The sequence below is a fragment of the Mus musculus genome, chromosome 2 (assembly GCF_000001635.26).
Source record: "Mus musculus strain C57BL/6J chromosome 2, GRCm38.p6 C57BL/6J".
Lineage (NCBI taxonomy): Eukaryota > Metazoa > Chordata > Mammalia > Rodentia > Muridae > Mus > Mus musculus.
In genome coordinates, this window is record NC_000068.7 from 113,759,720 (window position 1) to 113,782,035 (window position 22,316).

General features: G+C 41.6%; 1 protein-coding gene and 1 long non-coding RNA gene across 2 annotated transcripts in view; one reads left to right on the top strand and one right to left on the bottom strand.

Moving 5' to 3' along the window:
• Positions 1 to 1,437: 1,437 nt before the first annotated feature.
• Positions 1,438 to 6,307, top strand: Gm46756. The gene is made up of 2 exons (XR_003954050.1): positions 1,438 to 3,096; positions 3,596 to 6,307. It is a non-coding gene; the product is annotated as a predicted gene, 46756 (long non-coding RNA).
• Positions 6,308 to 16,593: 10,286 nt separating this feature from the next.
• Positions 16,594 to 22,316, bottom strand: part of Scg5 (secretogranin V) — a 52,779-nt gene continuing 47,056 nt past the window's right edge. Inside the window, exons 5-6 of the mRNA NM_009162.3 lie at positions 20,915 to 20,968; positions 16,594 to 17,177 (exon numbers count right to left, since the gene is read on the bottom strand). Of these exons, the coding sequence (NP_033188.3) occupies positions 17,082 to 17,177; positions 20,915 to 20,968 (150 nt within the window). The 3' untranslated portion in view covers positions 16,594 to 17,081. The remainder of the gene's footprint in view (positions 17,178 to 20,914; positions 20,969 to 22,316) is intronic.

Genomic DNA, 22,316 nt, shown 5'->3' on the forward strand with positions numbered 1-22,316 from the left:
GAAGCCCACGGAGTTCTAATGCAGTGAATGCGGAGTTCACTGGAGCCCACCAAGAGGGTGCTCGGAGCCGGTGTGAGAATAATTTCCCCCAGAGAAAAGGGAGTTTATTTTATAAACTCATTAACTCCCTCTCATCTAAAGTCAAACCTTAATTACATGCCCCTTCCTGACTCATATGAACTATTCCAAATAACAAATGCAAAGAGGGGAAATTACCCTCCTTAAACAAAGTGTTAGTTTTTGGAACGCCGATGCTAGCCTAGCGTTTTCTCCACAGTCCATTTCATCTCCCAGTCATTACATCATTTTTCTTCATCATCATCTATCACTTCCTGTCACCCAAGTATTTTCTAGAATGTAAACTGCATGAGAGTGTGGCCTTTTCTATTTTGGTTGCTTTGATTACATGACACAAAATATGATGTCTAACGTAACTGGGCTTTGATAAATTCCTATGGGCTGAGAAAGTTAGGCATATTTGCACTAAGTAGGACTGTCAGCTGGGCCAAGTGCTGAGAATATAACCTCTGTGGACACAGCAGCAGAGGCCTTAGCCTCTTCAGTTTGGAGTCTAGAATGTTTGTAAATATTTATGTAGATAGGCACTTTTTTGGTCTTTGTATCTGCATTTCCACAGGTGACAACCACTGGTTGTCAACCATTATGTAATCTGGATGAAAGTAACAGAGGACAGATTCTTTAGAACCCTTTAAGCCTAATCACACAATCAAAACTTGCTTTTAATAAGAGGGAAATAAGGATCGCTCAACTAGTTACTCAAATTAAACTTTGATGGCGTTGAGTTAGGGGGAATTTAGACAGGGTCTCAGAATGTAGTCTGGGCTAGCCTTGGCCCTGCAACAAGTCTTTGTTTATTTCCTAAGGGCTAGGATTACAGGTCTGAGCCATCACATCCAGGCCCAAGTGAAACTCTCAAATCTGAGGTGCTTAAGCAAGGGTAACTAAATGATAGATTCTACTTCCTGAAGCCACTTTCCAACTACTCTGACGTAATGTGAGAGGAGTTTGTCCTGATTGGCTACTGGTTTGTAACTGTCTCTTCTTCTGCTTCACCCATTTATTCACAGAATGTCTACCCCAAGAATGCTGACAGGAACTGCATTCGGGAAGAACCTGAAAGACATTTATAGGAAGGTTTTGCTTAAAGCGTTAGATCTCTCCTCCTCCTCCTCCCCTTCTCCTCCTCCTCCTCTTCCTCCTCCCCTTCTCCTCCTCCCTCTCTCTGTCTCTCTCTCTCTTGCCCTCTCTGTCTCTCTCTCTTGCCCTCTCTCTGTGTCTCTCTCTCTGTGTCTCTGTCTCTCTGTGTCTCTCTGTGTCTCTGTGTCTCTCTGTCTCTCTGTCTCTCTCTCTCTGTCTCTCTCTGTCTCTCTCTGTCTCTCTCTCTCTCTCTCTCTCTCTCTCTCTCTCTCTCTCTCTCTCGTGTGTGTGTGTGTGTGTGTGTGTGTGTGTGTATTTAGCTTTTATCAGAAGCTTAACTGTTTTAGGCTCCTGATCTAATTTAATTTGCAGAACCTCTTGAATTCTACTTTATTTCTTCTTTCTAAGAAGACCCAGAAGGCAGGCATCCATGGGGGTTTATTATCTGGCACACAGAGATACATGAGAAGACCTCAGCGCTGCCCTTGTTCCCTCACATGGTGTCTGCTTGGGTCCTGTAACATTAGAATTGGCATGTAAACACCGTGACTTCTGCAGACATCACTGTGAAAACGTCCCAGTTATCGAGCAGTCCTGGCACTTCTCCCTGTAACCCAGCACTTGAGAGGCTGAGGCAGAAAGATTATCATGAATTTGAGGCTTGCATGGGCTAGTGAGTTTCAAGCCGCTAACTCTAGGCTTACAGAGTGGAACTCTGTCTCAACACAAAAGTCACAAGCATACTATTGTATTATACAGTTAATATATACAACAAAAAAATTTTTATAGACACCTCTTAACACTAGGCAATTTAAATAATTAAACAGCCAATGCTGTATAACATGAACATATTAGCAATGCAAGTTTGAGGATACAGGATTTTACTTATGAAGACTTACAAATACATAGTCTGAAAATTCAGATGTGCTCTGTCTTCCTGGGATTTTCTATTAAAAAAAACAAAAACTGAGCCTTCTTTTGCTCCTTTATGGCCACTGTGACTTACAGAAGTCTATTTTTAAAGCACATTTATTCATTATTATTTGACAGATATATATACATGTGTTGAATTTTGGTCATTTTTTTTACCCCTTTCATCCCCCTTACCCCTGAGAGCTTTATTCTTTAGGAAATAAAAATGCCCTCCTACTTCCATGTCTTGTGTATGGAACCCACTGAGTTTACATAAGGTTACCCAGCTGAGCACCAGTAGGTTATATACTGGAGTATGGGTGTATGTCACTCCTCATATTGTCGCTGAAGCATGTGACGCCCCTCCATGAGGGCTACTTTAGGCTTGAAAGAAGGGGAGGTCTCATGAGCCCTTCTCCCCTCTGATAAAATGTTGACAGGCTCTATCTCATGCAAGTCTTACACAGGTAACCATAGCAACAGTGAGTTTGTAAATACATCGATTGTGTTATATCCAGATGACATTGTTTCCTAACAGCTCCCCTGCCCCCGCAGTCTCTATCTTTTATAATTTTTTCTACACTATTCCCTGAGACTTAGCGGAAAGGAGTGATATAGATGTTCTATATAAAACCAAGCACAGTTATTTATTTTTGGCACTTAGCCAGTTATCAGTCTCTGTACTAACTGTAGTCTATTGCTTGGGAAGGATCTAGGGAAGCTTGTCTAATGAGGGCTGAGAAGTGAACTATCTATGAGCATAGAGATAAATATTGAGAAGGCATTTTAACACCATATCCACTGAGCAAAATAATTGTCATCCATTTTCCTCTAGGGCCCATGACCTCCCTGGCCACCAGGGTCTTGGACAAAGGTTGTAGTAGCAGGTATGAACTCTTTCCTGTGGAGCAGGCCCGAAATCCATCAGAAAGTCATTGATTCCCCATGACTACCTTGCCATTGTTGCAGGAGTGGACACATCTGGCCAGGCTAGTGATGACTGGAGCTTAAAGGGCCAACCTTCAGGTAAGATTGGCAATGGCCTTTCCTGCAGGCGCTTCCATAGCACCTTCTGGCATGATATAAGTTAGCCAGCATAGAGGAAGCTACAAGATGGGGAAAGTTTGATGACTGCATGTCCTTTGACAAAAGTATGTGGCATCTTAAGGGGTTTTGCCATTGAGTCCTCGTAGTCAGCCAAGAGCAATAGCATTGACCTGTATTGTTTCAAGACCTCTGGGACCAACCTGACCAACAACTCATAAAGAAATAATCCACATTTGGCATGTGGATTTTTAATAACCCAAGGTTTCTGGGAGGTGAATTATCTTCATATCTAAGGCACCTCCAGTCAACCCTCTTTGTAAAATAATATTTTATTTATTCTTTAAATAATTCTTTTCTTCTTCTTCTTCTTCTTCCTCTTCTTCCTCTTCTTCTTCTTCTTCTTCTTCTTCCTCTTCCTCTTCCTCCTCCTCCTCCTCCTCCTCCTCTTCCTCCTCCTCTTCCTTTCTTCCTATCTTAGACAGGGTCTCAGTATGTGGCCCCCTGCTGTCCTGGATCTCTGTAGACCAGACTAGTCTCAAACTCATAGAGATCAGCCTGCTACTACCTCCCCTGTGCTGAGATTAATTGTGTGTACCATACCACTACCCCCCATTTATACAATGCATTTTGATTATATCCATCCAACATTATCTCTTTCCAGTTGTCTTTAATGCCTTACCTCCCTCCTAACTTCAAGTCCTCTATGTGTTGGAGGGGCAAACTCCTTTTAAAAATTATATGTAATGTGTATTTTAAAAACTATTTAATGGTTGTTTGTTTGTTTTGTATATGTATATTCCACACAGATGTGGCTGCCCACAGAGGTCAGAAGAATGCATTGGAACCCCATGGAGCTAAAGTTACAGATGATTGTAAGTGACTTGATGTGGGTACTGTTACCCAGATTCAAGTCCTCAGGGACAGTAGCAAGCACTCTTAGCCTTTGGGCCACATTCTTTTATTTTATTTTTTTGAAGAGCTTATAAATTATGTTTCTCTAGTTAGCCTTCCCCATACCGTACTCACTTCTGCCCTCCACGCACCATCCCCCACACTTGCGTTGTCTTTCTCTCAGTCCCCCCACCCCCACCCCTGTCTCCCTTCATGCCACCTCTATTCTGCTGCCTAACCTCCCTTGAGACTTTTCTCTTCCACCCTCGAGTGGCTGTTTTCTAGCTTTCTGGCTTCTGCAGCTATTCCAAATTAAACACAGACTCTGGATTTTGAAGCTAGGATCCACACCTGAGAGGATGTGTGGCAATGGTCTTTCTGGTTCTAGGTAAGCACATGTCTATGTTTTAAATTAGGAAATTACAAATAAGTTCAGTGTTTTGGTGTTTGCATAATAGAGAGAGCTTAAGAATAAAGGTGGGGGAATAAGTCTCAGGCCTGATTTCCCTTTTACAGATAAACCTGAACTTGGCATTTGGCAAGCAAAGGTCAAAGTTTAAACATTGTAAATTTTATGTATTCATTACGATTGTGTGTGAGAGAATGCTGTGTGTGTGTGTGCCTTGGGCATGCGCACCACAGTGCACTGTGGAGATCAGAGGACAGACTTGTGGAGTTGAGTCTCTCCTTCCATCTCTAGGTGAGTTCTGGGACTCGAACTCATGTTGACAGGCCTGTGCAGCAAGCACATTTACCTAGAGAACCATCTTGTTGGTCCCTAAATTGAAGTCTTCTCTGCTCCTTTGCTTCCTGGATTAGAAAGTTGGGTCATCCGGAATCTGATTCCTCATTCCTTTTTAAAAGAAAAACAATGAAAAAAGTAAACTATTTTCTTGTCACTGCCTATGTCAGAGCAATACACGTGTGCTTTATATAAACTAACCACTTGTCTATCCATGTCTGCAGAGAGCCTCATGGACATCAAGCACGTGATGTCTACAGAGGGCACACTCTCCAGAGAAACACAGTATCATTGAAAGAATCAGACAAGGAAGAAAACAATTATCAGAGAAATCTCATCTAAAATGCAAAAGAAACCTTGGAGATGAGCATCCAGCCTGTTTACCCTAACACTGAAAGAACTCCTGAATGGGGAAAACATTTCCAACAGGGCAAGGTAATCTTGACTGTAATGTTTGTTTCTGTACCCCATGTTGCTTGTCTATTTAACAAGAGAAACAAAATAAAATGGACAAGCTTTGAAGTGGGCAGCATGTGGGGGCTCTGTGTCCCCAGACACTGGCTTCAGATGATCTCCCATGTGTCTGCCAGGTGCAGTAAGATTCCTGGTGACTCTGATCATCACATCACCCTGAGCAGCAAGGGGACTGCAGGATCTCAGGCACCCGAGTGGAGGCCACATTCCTTCGTTTCCTTCATATTAGAGGGAAGTGGTTGGACCACACAATGATCCTAGAGAATGAATCACATTTGATTCACTGTCATGAAGGCATGTTGTAATAGACCGAAACCTTGCTCAAAATCAATCGCAACGATTCATACAGCAGCCACATTGCCAACCAGAGCAATCCACTGTTTTTAGACAGTGAAGAGTGGATTTTCCTTCAAGATATGCTGATTTTTTTTTCTTACTACTCTAGAAAACCTAGCCTGGGCCTCTGTTAGGTTTCCAGTCTTCTTAGAAAGAAAGGAAGAAGGAAGAAGGAAGAAGGAAGAAGGAAGAAGGAAGGGAGGGAGGGAGGGAGAGGGGAAAGGAGATAAATATAAGGACAGGAGTTAAAAAGAAGAATGGGGAAGAGAGGGATGCTCGAGTGCTTCTAAATAAGGATTTGTGTTTATTTCAAAGACAGACAGCTCCTCTACATGGTACAGAAGTTTTAGCTTTTTAATGGCAGTTATTGACAAGTCAATTCCATGGCACCAATCCAAGGAAAAGAACCTTGTCACTATGAAGAAAGCTTTCAAAGCAAGAATTGCATTTCCAGTCTAGGTATTTAATATGGATATTAAGTTGCCTAGATATAGCAAGGAATTTGAGGATGGACCTCAAACAAAATAGTCATTCATTTTTACCCTGTGTTCAGTGTTTCCCTTGTTGTCTCAGGCTCCCTCTGCTCTTGAACAAACCAGCCCTAAGTGCACAGAGAAGTACATCTACCCTCATCTTTGAGTGCCTGTATGTCTAGCACAGGCTGAGCTGAATCAGAGCTAAAGTGCTGTGAGTCTCGTCAGCTGTCCTCTGGCTTGTTTTATCCCATCCCCATGGGAACCATACTGGTGTTCACCCAAACCTTGGTTGCCAGTGGCAGTTCACATATTTGACTTCAAAGTGTCCCCAGTCCAGGTCAGGATCACTGCACATCTGGATGGCTGCCAAGGTTTCTCTGCTGTCCTGCTCATGTCCACCATGCTGCCTCATTAACCCTTGAGCAAACACCTAGGACCAGCACTGAACTCTACACTTCTTCTGCCCTAAGCCCTTGCTAGCTCTTACCAGGTTTTCATATCACCCAGCTTGATCATTTGTCTAATTTTCATGCATTTCCTTCCTGTGAGATATGTGTAAGAATGGACAAGAACCATTTCTTATTCACTGCCTCCCTGGAAGACAGAAACATTCATTGCCATCAAAAGTACAGAGTTGTTCTCGATCTCCTTTGGGTGACAATCACACAACCACAAAGAAGCTCCCACTGTTCTCAGCCTGCTCTGGTTTTTACATTTTAGAGGAAACTCACTGGATAGCTAAGCATTGTGGTTCTGGATCACAGCCCTCTAGGAGAGCTTCCATTGTTATGATTGCTATGGGATCAGAGAACACACCCCTGTGCTCCTTGGCTCCCCATTCACCAGGAGCAATGGGACACGGTGTATGACCCATCACTATAAAACAGTTGGAAAGAGCATAGTGCTCTACGCTTTGGCATCTTCTCTCTCTGCCAATGGTTAGGTCTTTTCATCCATGGAATACCCTATTGTTTTTTAAAGAAAATATAGAACAGAGGAAATGGAGCTGGCTGGTCCAGCTAGAGTAGTGGACTGAACTGACCTGACACCCACTGGGAGTCTGAAGAGTCTGTAACAAGACCTTATCACCAATGAAGTGTTCTAGAACCTGGTTTAGGACTGTGCAACTATGCCCACACATGATGAAGAATGTAGATGCCCAGAAGTGATGCCAGGGCCCATGCAACCTAAGGGAACCCTAGGGAATTAGACTCCTAACACCTGAGTGAACAGCTTAAACTAATACAACTAGGATATCCTTGGTTCACAGGATAGTGCCTTGTGACAGTTACCGCATATCTGAGATTTATGTCTTAAACATAATGGTTTTATAACAAGTGATGAATGAAACAGACTTCTGCACAGAAAACTGGGTTTTAAGTTCTGTCACCCTGGTACAATCTCTGTTTTATGAGTGTGAAGGTGTCTCTTCATTGCTAAAAATCCAGCCCCTTTCTAGATGTTGGAAAACTGTCAAATACAGAATACATAAGCTTTATATATATATATTTGAACTAATGCCTTTTTTTTTTAAAGTTTACTGAAGATGTTTTCCTGTTCAGACCTGTTTATTTAAGGGACCCTACATGAGATCCCTGGCAGCTTTTTTACTTAGTATTCAAAAGGTTCATAGTTTAAAGGTTCAACATGATATTGTCCACCAGAAAGACTATGGCTTTTCTTTTGAATTTCTAATTCTGATGTTTTAATAGCCTAGGAAAAATAGGACAATATTTAAAAATGTATGGAAACCAACATGAAAGGATAGAAATAACTTGTAAAATAAAAGTCTGAGTTTCCCAGAGCCTAAAGAAGTAAGTTTGGTGTCCGCCATGCTGGGTGTTCGCCTCACTGAAAGCAGTGAGGTAATGTTCGTGAGAAGGTAAGAGTGCACTGTTACCTTGGCTTTCTGGGACTTTAAGGATGCAGTGTAGGGAGATTTTCAGCTTTCTTGCCTATTAGTGCAAAGGAAGAAAAAAAATCATTTGAATAAAATAAAGGATAATCAGATAGGCTGTAGAAATGACTCAGTGATTATGAGCACTGACTGTTCTTCCAGAGGACCCAGGTTCAATTTCCAGCACCCACATGGCATCTCCCCACTGTCTGTAACTCAAAGATCTGACACCCTCACACAGGCATCCATGAAGGCAAAACACCCATGTACATGACATAAAAATAAATAATTTTTTCCAATAATTAATTTTATTTTATGTGCACAGATGTGAGAGTGTCAGACCCCTTAGAACTGGAGTCACAGAGAGTTGTGAACTGCCATGGTGGAACTGAACCCAGGTCCTTCGGAAAGTGATAGTGATCCTAACCACTGAGCCATCTCTCCAGCCTAAATACATTATTTTTTTTAAAAAAATAATTGGATATGTAGTATTTTTTTTTTTACCAGATCTTTTAAACACTCTTGTTTTAGAACAATGTCAAGGCTAAGATTCCTTGAGAGTGGCTTTGATTGCAAATGTCTCTTGCTTTTCCAGCACTGAGGCTAGACTGAGTATCCAGTTGCAATGCATTGTGGGAGAAGAGACTGTGACACCAGTGTGCACCTTCCGAAGCGAACTTGCAAAGCTCAGGAGGTCTGGAGGAGGAGCTGACTGACTAGGAAGGCCTAGGTCTATAGGAGGAAGGTTAGAGGGAAGGCCAAGCACATTTTTTCAGATCTGGTTGGATTCTATAAGACCACATGGTTGGATTCTATAAGACCACGTGTAGTTTTATAGGCTGTTCACAATGTACTGACATACCATATTCTATCTTCTCCTCTGGGCTCTTATCTTTGCTCATTCTCACATCATCTCTGTATGCAGTGTTTTCCCAAATCAACTATATCAGAGTCAATGATAGAACTTAAAAGGAAAAAGAAAAAAGATCCTCAGAGCATTCTCTAGACTACTGAATCAGAATTTCCTGGGCCAAGGCCCAAGAATCTGTATTTTTACAAAGCTTTCCAAATGATGTTGATAAGCAGCCAGCTTCTGAGCATCGCTCATGTGGTGGAAAGAATTCGATTTGCACCTGGGCTCAACTACCAGCTACTTGAACAGCTTCTGACAAGTCAACCCCTGGGTCATCAGGAAAACAGGGGAAGTGATGCCCTCATAACACGCTTTGGACCATGAAAAGGCCCTGCATGTGGGATCTACCTCAACGTGACTTTAATTGGCTGAGTTAGTTAACACTCTGCGGATGACCCAGAAGCCTCCCAGAGGGTTTTTTTTTTTTTTTCCTTCCTAGAAAAAGGGTTTAGCTTGCTCTTCCATGTTTAATTCCTTACGAAACTTGGCTTCTCCCTTCATCAGTCACCAAGGACAAGCCCATATGTAGATGAGTCATGAGCCCATTACGCCATGTGTTCTAAAACCCTTTACTGCTAAAGAAACACTCAACAGTTAGTGCATATTGCTTCTCCATATCTCTTTCCAAATTGCTAGTACAATTTCCATTTCTGGGGAATTACATCGACATGTCTGGATCCAGCTCTTTTATCTTTGCATTTCCAACTGCTCTGTTTTCCTTCTTTCTTCCCATCAAATTCTCATATTTTGACATTTTTAAGACCAACTCTTCCTTGATCTTTTCCTTCCTGTAATACAATGCATCAAAAAGAGCCCGTTCTCCTCAGTGCACTTTCTCTCCAAACACAAAATACTCTGAAGTTCAAATTATCTTCCTCTGAGTGAGTTAACATCTCAAAAGACTTGTGGTTTTATCCATCATAAACAAGAGTGTTTTAAATGAACTCTGCTTCTCTTCTCACAAGAAACACAGAAAGGCTGGGACAGAGTAAAATGAAATTGTAAAAAAAATAATAATAATAAATAAAAAGAAAGAAAGATATGTATTAAAATAGTGGTGATAAAAATATTTATATTGCTACAATGTGAAATGTTTAAATTGTTTCATATATATAATGGACCAGGAACAAAAAATACTTTAGTCTCTTGAAAAATATGTTTGCTCTGATATGTGTTCACAGACTGTATCCAAAGTACCCCTTCTCTTAGGATAGATGGTGGATGGTGCCCTGCACACAAAGTCTCTGATCATATAAGAATGTTGCAGCCTTTACTAGTGTGCCTACTGATCTGAGCATATTAACATAGTATTAGCTGCTAATGGTATTCTCTATCAAACATACCACTTGCCAAAGTAGAAGAAATACTATGTTCACACCTTCAGTCCCTTCTTTTCCTTAACAAAAAATGCTGCAATGTGGTTTGAGTTGTGAATCTATTGAAGACATCTTTGATGAATCAACAGTCAAGACATAAGTAAAAAGTGATTCGGAAAATTCTTTGTGGCCCGTTGGTAGTGGGTAAAATAGAATATTTGGGCATCTCTTCATTTTCCATCTGGCTCTTTTATGGCTCCCTGTCAGTCCTTAAGTTCAACTGATATTACAAAAAAATAATAATTACTTCCTACCCTGGGTATTGTTGGCAAGTTGCAAAAATAATTTGAGTTTTCTTGGACAACTGGCCCATCTCAATAGGATAGATTATTCCTCTCAAAAAATTAATTATTACAGTACTCAAAAAAAGCATCATTTAAGTTAAAAAGTTCCCAACATTTGCGATATTAAGTTAGCTAACTGCCCAATCTAAAAAGCAATCAAAATAAAGCCAAAGCATAATAAAAGATGGCAGGGACACACCTCCATGTGAACTGCCTTCATTAACGCATTTAAGGCAGGAAGGAATGATTCCTATGTCAAAACTAATGACACGGCTCAAGCTTGACTTATGACTGTGCTACAGTTGCTTATTTTCTTTAGAGGAAGCCTTCTTATTTTATCAGACAAGAAGACTGGAAAAAGTAATCTTTAAATTTCCAAAATCATACCTTTCTCCTTTAAGCTATTAAGTAAAGTGGATTAATGGCTAACCTGAGATCAGTACAACTGGGCAATGCATTGGCTCTTGACAGAGTAGTCAAGTTACCAATAGTTTGGCTACCTCTACATGGAAAATATAAATGATAGTTGCCAATCAGGAATCTGGAGGCAAACCAGAGCAGCAAATAATATGTATTTCTACAATACTCTCTGAAGGTGGAAGGGAGAAATCACTTTTCTGCAGTCCCTATGGCTGTTATCAGAAACCTTAGCTGCAGACAAGCTAGCATTCTGCTGTCCAGACAATGGTTTTGTGGTGTCCTGCATCAGCCTTAATGTTATGGTCAGGGCAGTAACACCAGCCTCCACTTCCTGACCTGTAGACAGTGATGCCAGTGACCTTGAAGTGACTTAGCCCGGCCATGGATCCCTGTCTCATGCTTCACAACATCTTCAAATAATTTTGCAAGCACCTAATGCCTCATAGTAAAGTCCTTTCATCCAGGGATATCCCAGAGTGAGAATGTGTTTCTTGCATGGACTTTACCTTCACATCAATTTCATGAGGTATGTGTGGTCATGCTCATTCATTTTTCAGATGCAAGAAGATTCCATGAGCTGAAAGTTCTCTACTTCTAAGTTATACAAGTTATAAATTATAATACTCATCATCAGTGTAGTTCTAATTACAATTTTTGTGTGTCTAACTGCTTTGTTCACTTACAGTGATGTAAGATTCAATATAGTAAACCATTGGGCATCTTTTTGCTCACCATGCTATGGGATCAGCTCTATGAGGTAAGGACCCCTATTTTATGCATTTTTGTAGAAGATTCTGCACTGGTTGGTTTTTAGTGTCAATTTGGTACAACTTAGAGCCACCTGGGAAGAAGAAACCTTGAACGAGGAAATGCTCAGATCAGATTAGACAGTGACCATGTCTGTGGGAGGTAGTTTTGATTGGTGATTGGCCCAGACCAGGGTAGGCAGCACCCTGGGTAAGTGGGCCTGGATTATACAAGAAGCCTAGCTGAGATGCTCAGGAAAGTAGCATCCCTCCATGGTTTTCCCTCTAGTTCCCACTCAGCTTTCCTCACTGATCATCCCTGACCTGGAAGCATAAGCCAAATAATCCCCTTTCTCCCCCGTTTGTTGTTGGTCATAGTGCAACAGAAATCAAACTAGGACAACCTCCCTGTCCCAGAACAGGGCTCAGTGTATAAGGGCACCCAGAATATATCCTTGATAACGACTACTTAATGAATACGTAAAATGTTGTGGCAAGGAAAGAACCAACAAAAGATGAAGATCCACAGTGGAATCCAATGCTTGCCTCAGAACGGCTATCATGAAGAGCAGGATCGTTACCCTACTCACCATACACTGATGCTCAGCTATCCTTCAAATGCGGCAAATGGAGGAGTGTAGATGGACTTCTGCACTTCTAGCTTAGATATGTTATCATAGGACAGTGACTTTGAAAAAAAAAAAAAAACCTTTGCATCTGTTGGGCCACTCCCAGAAAAGCCTGAGAATCATGCTGAATATCTTAAAGGTCATAGCACCCCTATATCTTTTTGTGGTGTGTGTGGTGTGTGTGTGTTCCTGTGTATAAAGATGCACATGTGAATACATGTGTGCATGTGTGGTGTATACATGTATATGTGTTCATATGTGTGTGTACATGTGTGCTGCTATGTGTGAGGCTGAAGGTTGTTGTCTTTCTCTACCCCTCATTTTCTGAGGCAGGGGCTCTCAATGGTCCCAGAGCTTACTGACTGGCTAAAGTGGCTAGAAAATAAGGGTCAGGGATTAAAGTGGCACTGGTCTAGCCTGGGGTTACAGAGTCTCCCAACATCTGCTTTTCCATCGGAGCTGAGAACCTGAACTCAGGTCTCCGGGTTTGTGCAGCACTTGCTCACTGAGTGAGTGAGGTATCTCTCTAATCCAGACCTCAGTTTTCATGTGTTTGTTTGGTTTGGTTCTGGTTTTGAGACAAGGGTCACCTACTGACCAATTCTTCTCAGCTGGCTGGCCCACAAGCCCCAGGGAACTGTATATATTCACCTTTATGGTCCTGGAATTGCAAGCACGTCACTGTTCTTGGCCTTTTAACCATGGCCTTGGGAATTAAACCTATGGTTTTATGCTGCTGTGCAAGCATTTTATCCACTGAGCTATGGAGCCCATCCTTCTTTATACATATGCTAAGATGAGGAAAGTTTTATATGTTTTTTTTCAAAATGTTCCTTAACATTCATTCATTTGGCACCCAGGTATGCTTTCAGAAGGCTTTCTGGAAGATCTCAGGCTTAAAAGGAAGGACAAGATGGAGTCGATGGCCTCAGGGAGCTCTAACTGTTGACTGAGGCAAAGACAGTAAGTGAGCGAGTGCTGCACAGCAGAGAGTACTGGGTGCTCAGAGTTTAAGGCACTAGTGAAAATGTAGTGATTTTTAACATATTATTATGCAGAAAAGGATGCTGACAGAGAAAAGACAAAAATGGCTTGAACACTGATCTACAAGTGAGACAATGATTTTTTAAACCCCTGATCTCAAGAAAACCCTCCCCTTCTTCTCATAGACCAGGTTTCCCCCCTCACCAGACTCTCCACCCTATTGGTTTAGGACACATACCCTTGTTCCTCTCATAATTTTGCACCTGGCTTTTTATCATTGTAAGGAATACTTGAAGAAATAAGTTATAAAGAGAAAAGATTCACTGTTTAGACACTTTACCCATTGACTGGTTATACCCATTCCTTTGCTGTGAGCAGCATGTCATGATGGGAGTGTGTGGCAGAGCATGACCAAGAAGCAGAAGAGAGGGGATGGAGAGTTTCCTTGAGGGCATATCCTCAATGATTTGAAACTTTCCCATGAGTACTTTTAAAGAGGCCTTTGCCTATTAAAGACTGAGTCACTTCCCAGTAACACTACACACAGGAACTGAGCTTTTAACAAAGGCATTTGTCTAAACCATCATAAGCATTCTGCTCTCTTTTCTGATGTATATCCTGTGAGTAGGTTACCACTCTCCTCCTAGTCAACCTGCTTCTCTGTCTCTTTTGTTTTTTGTGATTGGGTCTCATTCTGTAGCCCAGATTGACCTCATGGGATTACAGATGTAATCCCATATAATTATATAATATTATATGTGTACTTACATATAATAAAAAAATAAGTCTTTTAAAAAAAAAGAAGTAGGGAAAGGCTCAATGTCTGGAGTCTTATAATCACATCACTATTACAAAAGTAACACAACCAAGTTGACCTTCTGAGATCTCAGAATAGAATCTGTGCTAGCCAGCCGCTCTCCAGTGCTGCTGTCAGGAGTCAGTGGGAGGAAAGCTGACCCAGTGGATGGAGCAGCAGTTCCTCATGAAGTAGCAGCAACCCATAGGAATGTTCCGTGCACTAAATGTTTGAAATGCATTCTGGTTCTTTTTTATATCTTTAATAATTTTTCAAACATATAATTGGCTTAGTGGTAGACACCTCAAATTTTCCTCCCTGAGAATGAAAGTAAGTCATTCAGACTCCTGTCTAAGTAGTCGCTGCTGCATTCCTCACATCTTTTACTAGAGTCCCCCCAGATGTACACTACATGTGGACAGTATTCTCTATGCTGCTGTATGAAGAGACCCCAGAAACAATAAACCTTATCAATAAACTCACGTCCACTACTCTCCTTCCTCTTACTCGGCTGCACAATCTCACCAGCCTCCCCACCATCCAAGCCATGGGGTTAATGATTAACCATGTCACTCCATACTTACCTCCTGTCAGTCAACACTTACCTTTCTCCTGGGAGGACTGTTTCCAGAACTCACTATCTTATTAGAATTTTCTGATTACCCACCTCCTGCACTCTCTCTCCCAGTTCCCCCCACCCCACCTTTTCTGGCTTCGTGGTCCCTGTGTGCTCCTGGCACCTTAGTGACTTGTTTTGTGTTGTGTAGCAGATGCCTGGAGATACCCGTTCCTCAGATCCTAAGCCAGCGCTAGCTGAGCTCAGTAGCACATGTAGGCTTACTGAAGGAGTACAGCTCTTGTTCCAGGGTGGTCAGGAGATGTGGGGTGTCTGGTCATGCTGCAACTTGTGTGGCAGTCATGGTGGGATGGAACATTACTCCAGTTTTCCAAGATCATATCACCTCCAGATAGCTTCCCAAAGCTAATAAAACCTTGGTTCCCTGGTAGAAATGCTTCAAGCTCAGAATTGATCCTTTTAGGAATACTAGGTATTCTGGAACATTCAGTATTGTAGTGGCAATTATATTTTGAATACTTATTTCTTGAAGACTCAGCCTAATGAATCATGGGGCAGGAGTTAAGAGTAGCCTCAGTGACAATACATATAACAGATAACATTGAACAATTCTCTATTTCCCCACATTCCAGTAGCAATCACAGAGGAAATTCTCTTCTAGAGTTGCCCCATTGTACCATCCTCTGGGGCTAGGGCTTGATGATGCTGATTAATTACATCCAGGGACCTCCAGTGGGCTGGTACCACTGGAGTCAGAGTTCAGCCAGGGCAATGCTGACAGTTCCTGCACCATATGCTTCACTTCTGCCTACTGTGCCAAGCATGTTCTTCTTTTGTTCCCCCAAATGTCCTTGGGCTGACTACAATCACCTTCCTGACTTCAAAGATCCTTGGCTGTAGCACTATGGAAAGACTGATGGGTGGTAATGACCCTGCTCAGCCAAGGAAAACCAATGAATGCCTCTGCTGTAGATGTGGTCTAGGCCCCACCTGGAAGAGGACTTCCCTTTCAAGTCTATTAGTCTACTGGAGTCCTCTCTAAGTTTCCTTACTCTTCTATAAAAATCTCTTTTCCTCCCAGACACTTTTGTCTCTCCCCTCTACCCAACTCATCCCATCCCCAAACAAATTTTCTCCCCATAAAGCCCAGTGGCACATTCTTCTACAATGGCCAAGGGAAATATTCTACATTAATTCTTCATATCTCTATGCATAAAGATTTCTACCTTATTTGCTACATTTCCAGACCAGTGCTTACCATAAGTTGATCTTACTGCTGAGCCTCACCTCGGTTGCTAGTATAGAAACATTTCAAGCACATTCAAGCAGAGAGGTAGAAGCACAGGAAGTCCTCGTCTCCATGGAACCCAGCTTCAATATCTATCAATACGACTAATCAGATTCATCGAAATCCCAAGGTCCCTCCCTATCCTTTCCTACCACTATTAATGGATTGTTTTAAAGCAAATCTAAATACCACCTGCACAAAGTTCATCAGACATTTCTAAGACACAAGAACTCTTTCAACGATTGCCATAAAACTTTGCAGCAACAAAATTGCACCAAATGTTCAGCCACTACTCACACTTGTCAGATTGAATATATATATATATATATATATCTTGAATCAGAAAACAAAGAAAAACCTACACATATTTCATTTGGTTCATATTTCTCTTAAGTCCTTTAAAATTTGTAGCATTTCACACACACATGCACACACACACACACATACACACACATGCACACACACACACACACATGCACACACACACACACCTGGGAGGGGTTGTTTCCGTTCTGGGTTTTGATGATTATTCCCATCATGTGTTGAATATTCTCAGTTCTAACATATGTGAAATGAGATTACACCTTCCCCATTGACTTCATAGTATTAGCACTAAAATGAGATACTTCTGCAAGCCACCTAGCTCTATTAAGCAAAGAAATTGATTTTATACTGTTATATAAAAACTTCCCAAGCCAATGCTCGCACATACATTTATTAAGAAGCAGCAGAGTGAGATGTGTCACCCCCTCTGCTTGAGTACAAACTTCTTTATTGGTGTGTAACAAGGCCCAAGGGCTAGATACACTACATAATCAAAATCAAATGCTAGCGTTTTACAGACTTGGCCCAAACAGCATAACCCAAAACTGCAAGAAATCTGAGTATTTCATATCCGTGTTTTTATTATACTTGACATATACATTTTAATTGTAATGTTTCTTGCAGATCCACATCAAAAAAATCCCCCAAAGAGAAGGAGCTTTTATTCTAATGTAGCAGAAAGCACAGGCATTGGTATGGAGGCAAGGACAGCTGCTTTTCATCCATAAATATGTAAAATGCATGCTGTCACTCACGGGCTCTATGAACATGCACATAAGCATTGGATGGGTTTCTACATACTGTCTTCTCTTTATTCTGCTTCCTTCTCCTCTTCTGAGAAGTGGGGGACAGATTTCTTTGCCACAACATTGTCCAACCTCTTTCCTTGTAGATAGGGATTGACACTCTGGAAAAAAAAAAGACATATGTTTTGGCATTGCATGAGAACCTCAGATACAGAGCCTTTGGATAAGTGAATGAGAATTGTTTTCTGGCCGTTGGATTAACAGGAAAATAACACAGCACTTACACTTACCACCCACCTACCAAGTGATGGCTCCAGTGAGCTGGTTAGTCTCTCAGTGCCCCATAGCGCAGTACACAGTCTCACTGACAGATGTTACTAATACTGTCTTCCATATAACTGTAGTGTTCTTGATCAAATGCAATGCAATCTTTTTATTGTTATATTTAGCTTAAAAGTTTGGGGTGAGCTGGAAAAGACTCTTACTATTAACCTAGTCACCAAGTCTCACGTGAAAACAAAAATGATTTTTCTATGCTGGGAGTGAGCATTATTCTTACATAAAGCAATTTCAAAAAAAAAAAAAAAAGACAAACTGAACCAGGTAGGAATTAGTATTCTAAGACTGGCTGTTAGGTCATCCCATGGCCGAGACTCTTCTCTGCAAGAATTCTGCTGAACTGTTCATTAACGGCTCCAGCGATTGATTCCAACTGTCCCTCATTCTATCCCAAAAGGTGAGATAAAATACAAAGCCATCCAGAAATGGCCTTTGTGTTTCTCGTTCATCTGTTGATGTTCTGAATGAGTCAAAGAGTTTCCATTCCTTCTCTAATAATATCAATTTTTTTTCTTTTTTTGAGGTTTGGATTTGAACTGGTAACCAGAGCTTTGCACCATAATCTTTGTTGAGCAGGAAATATTTTGAGCGTTTTGGAAGGTAGCTGTTTATTGAAGTTGCCTTCCAGCAACGGAACAGAAATATAAGAAATAGGCTGAAGCTGCAAAGGAGGGGCAATCCTACCGCAGTGCTAAGCAAAGGAGGGGCAATCCTACAGAAGTGCTAAGTGCCCACAAGCAAACAGACACCACAGTCCTCACGTGGGCCTGGCCTGCGTGACTCTTTAAAAGGTGATCAGCACGTGTTCCAAAAGACAGGGGATGGAGCACAAGAACCCTTGTCAGTGTTCTTCACGTCCTGGTGTATGAACGTGTGACTCAGGAAGCACCTCAGCCACTCTGCAAAGGTAGCTCACAAAGGACTACACAGTGAACAGTGTCTACGTATTTGGAAAGAGGCACGTCACAAAAAGGTATTCCTCCTCAAATTATTCAAAATAGTGCTCTTTTGTAACTTGTCAACTAGTGTCGTGTGGCCCATCCTAACAACCTCTGAGCAGGCAGATTTAATGTACTTAGAGAAAATATGTTTGGAGCCGGAGAGATGGCTCAGAGATCCCAAGTTCCCTTCCCAGCAACCACATGGTAGCTTATAACCGTCTATAATGAGATCTGGTGCCCTCTTCTGGCATGTAGGCAGAATACTGTACATATAATAAACAACTTTTTTAAAAAATAAGAAAAAGTTTTATAACAGTATTAATTTCTTAAAATTCTCGCATGTTAAAAGAGAATATGAGATATTCATATTTGTCAACTTGGGACTAAGTAGCTGATAAACTGTTTAAGATAACGAGTGGCTTTTAGATGGTATCAAGATACCAGCTACAGAGTTAAAATATCCTCAAAATCGCTTAAAAGTATATTGATCTTTTATATGTGAAGCAAATGACCTGGAATGACTATAAAAGCCACAGAAAATGACCTGGGGTTTTGGCTGCAACTTTAGGGATCCGTCCCCTTGCTAAGAAACTTCCGTCTTGCAAGACAGGCTGTCTAGTCCCAGAACATTTCAAAGGTTGTGAGGAATGGGGAAGAGGGAGACACCAGAGTCAAACCTCTTTTGTTTTGGATTGATATTCAATTATGAATTAAGTGCTTTGTTTAAGTGTGTTCCAAAGAACCCACAATACTTATCTATGTATAGTCGTTATTGGGTAATTTACATGTGGTCATTATTCATCTGACAACTGGAAGGACAGCTTGGGATGGACCCTTGCTTGCTGTCCTCTTCAAATCCTCAGTAGATGGTGAGCTTCATCAGAGTAATCCTTAATTCTTCAAATACCTGAGCTATGATTTCTTTATATTGATTCATGCTCCAGAGAAGGTGGCTAAGGTCTTCAATCAAGAAGGGAACGGCAGCCGAGGTGCAGGGCTGTGAAAGGTTAAGCTCTGTTTGCCCATCAGTCTAGAACAGCCCAGGGCTAAAGGAATGAGAATGGGCTTTGTAGATATCTGAGAACTGATACCCCAGGGTCACAGGGACCCTTCTTCCCTTAAATTTTAAGCCTTGTCTATGTGGAAGAAATGGATATAAAAGTAGAAATCCTTTATGACATATGCCTTTGCCAGAATTTTGAATTTTGGTAATTACTAGTCTCATGGAAATGTGGCCTAAAGTTAACCTAAGCCCCTCAGAGTCCTGGCAGAAGGCGTGGTGAACCGGCAAGTAGAGACAATTAGAGCTGCATGCTAAGTTATTCATCTGGGGTCAGTCATTGGTCTTATTTGGAAATGTCCTTGTTGTACCATGGGGAGATATTCAAGCCATCTTCCTGGTAAATTATGTGTATTCTGAGCTCCTAGAATAGAATTTCTTGATGTTCTCTCAAGAACGCATTACACCCTTCCTGTCACCATCTGCCATTGGAGGCTGTAATCACCAAGAAAAACCCTAATAACCCCGTTCATTCTCCCAAAGAAGATCTGCTTCCAGATGGAACAGCTTTCTGCTTCTTGCATAGGAAATCGCCTGTGGATCTGTGTTTGTCAAGCAACCCAGGGGCCTTATGATTAATACCAAAGCCAGAAACCCCACACTTAAAACATTTGCTGATTGTACTTGGCCAAGCTCTTCAGATGGGCCAAAATTGTCACTAATTAGATTCCCAATTTTTTCCAAGATCCAGGTACTTGCTATTCCAAAGAAATTGTCAGCGACCTTGTGTTGGTTTGTATATTTTAACTAAAACAGTTACTATGGTAGTACTTTACTATGCAATAGCAAAGTTTTTACCCCTCCTGTTTGGTTGGATGAAGAATGTACCAGTAGATTAGCAGGGTGGGTATTGATCACTGTTAAGCCCGAGGTCTATAAACATGCACTGGAAACCCAATGTAATCTTGACATTCAGATTTATACCAGGCAACACTATATATGTTGTAGCAAAATGCACAATGCAGATGCCAAAGATTCATCTTGAACAATCCTCCAATGAGAACTAACTGAGGCTGTACCAGACAAGGCAGTCAGCAAGTGAGATAAGGCAAATGCATGCTACTCTAGCTTGGCTGGGATAATATAAAAAAAATATATAGAAGAAATTCAAAATTATGGCCTGCAGTATACACTTTCACACTTCCTGGTTGCTGTCTTGTGATTTGCATAATGGATACAGATGTGTGAGCCATTTCCTCCACTGGCTTACAGAATACTTGAGGAAAGTCGTGCCCAAATAGCTTCCCTGCACACTCCTCCCCTGCGTGGATAGGAGTCCCTTCTACCTGTTGAAATTGCTCTTCATGGAAGCTGGCCAGAAAGGAAGTAATGAGTGTTGCGTGATTTCCATGGACCACTCCTAAAGCCCAGGGAGGAGACCAGCCCAGAAACCAAGGGTATATATTCTGGGTGTGGCCCTTGCCATACACGACTTCTGTTCTATTCTTTGCAATTGCATCAGAAAAGATTCTGCTGCTTCCCCAAAACCAAATGTTTCAGTTGCTCCTCTCAGAAACACTAAACATCCCAGAAACACCCAGGTCCCCTTGTGACTTACCCTCCGCTTCCGCCTCTGTCCTCCCTTCATTTTCTCATAAAGGAGTTTCTTGTTCTAGAGCAGAGAGAAAAGAAAACACAAATGTAGAAGTATGGATTGAATTTGGTAACTGTCTATTTTAAAGCAGCACTTGGTGTGTCCTCTGGTTATTTGCATACACATATTTTGGAAACAAAGCTAGATGAAAGGAATGTCGTGTCAGAATGATAGACCACAAGAGAAAAGCTGGTGACTGCACTGCTTTTCACAAAGTCCTCTGCACTGCCTCGGGGCACACAGTGCCACCAACAATCTCATAAGCAGGGAGAGATGGCATGCTAAAATACCAGGGTGCGGGAAACTCGGCTCCTCACTTTGAATGGCCTTTGTATAAAATAAATAACGTTATCTCAGTATCTAATTCCCTTTTTATGAACTGCACACATGACTGTTCTCTGGAGCAGTGTCTGACCATTACCAACAATCCTCTGTGTAAATAAATGAGACATTGACTTCTGCAGCCATCCCTCCTGTGGCTCAAGTTAGTGGCCCCGTCAAGGCAATCACAGAACCATTTGGTCTATAACATTTTTAATAGAGTGAACCTTTTAAAAACTGCCAAAAAACTTCTTGGCAGAAAGGAAAGTTATGTTGTGTGTGTCGGGGTGGGGGTGTGGGGGTGTTGTTCTGTTAGCACAGTTTGTATAAGTGTTCCCACATACGGATGTGTCTCAAACACACGCTGGATTTCAATGAGCTCGAGACTATCAGACACATGCTCAACACATTTCTCTCCAGTTGAGATTATAAAAGACAGAACACTTAACCTGAATGTAAAACCAAAGAAAGAGGTTTGGGTGTTTTGCTTGTGTTGTTTTATTTGATTTTTCTAATCATAAGGAAACTAGTGTACAGAAGACGATTCATCTTGCTACAATACCCTAACACTAACTTCTAGAAAAAGGAGCTGACAGAGTTCTGGTGAGGAGCAAGTTTATGCAACATTTGTATCCTCTGAGCTGTCTGGTTATTAACAAATATTTAAATGGTAGATTTGAAAGTGAAAATGACAGATGCCAAGAATGAGCTTCGTGGTTTTCTTGTTCATTAAAACCTACCACCTGCAATTTACAATGAATAGCTCTGCCCAACCTCAAATTTCCAGGGGCATGGTGGTGCCAGGAGAAGCATGCCCATTGCCAGAAACACCAGCATTGGCCAGAGCCCCTATCTCTGGCTCACTTCCGGGGATGGCTCAAGTAACTCTCAGGAGGGAGAAAAGGCAGGTCTCATGGCCGTTCCCTTGAGGAATGAGAATATTGTAGTTGCTCTCAACCTCAGTGTCTGACTGTAAACAATTCTAATGCACACAGAATGTTCTGGGTGCTCAGGCCAGAGTTGGGAAGGAGGTTGGGGTTAAGAG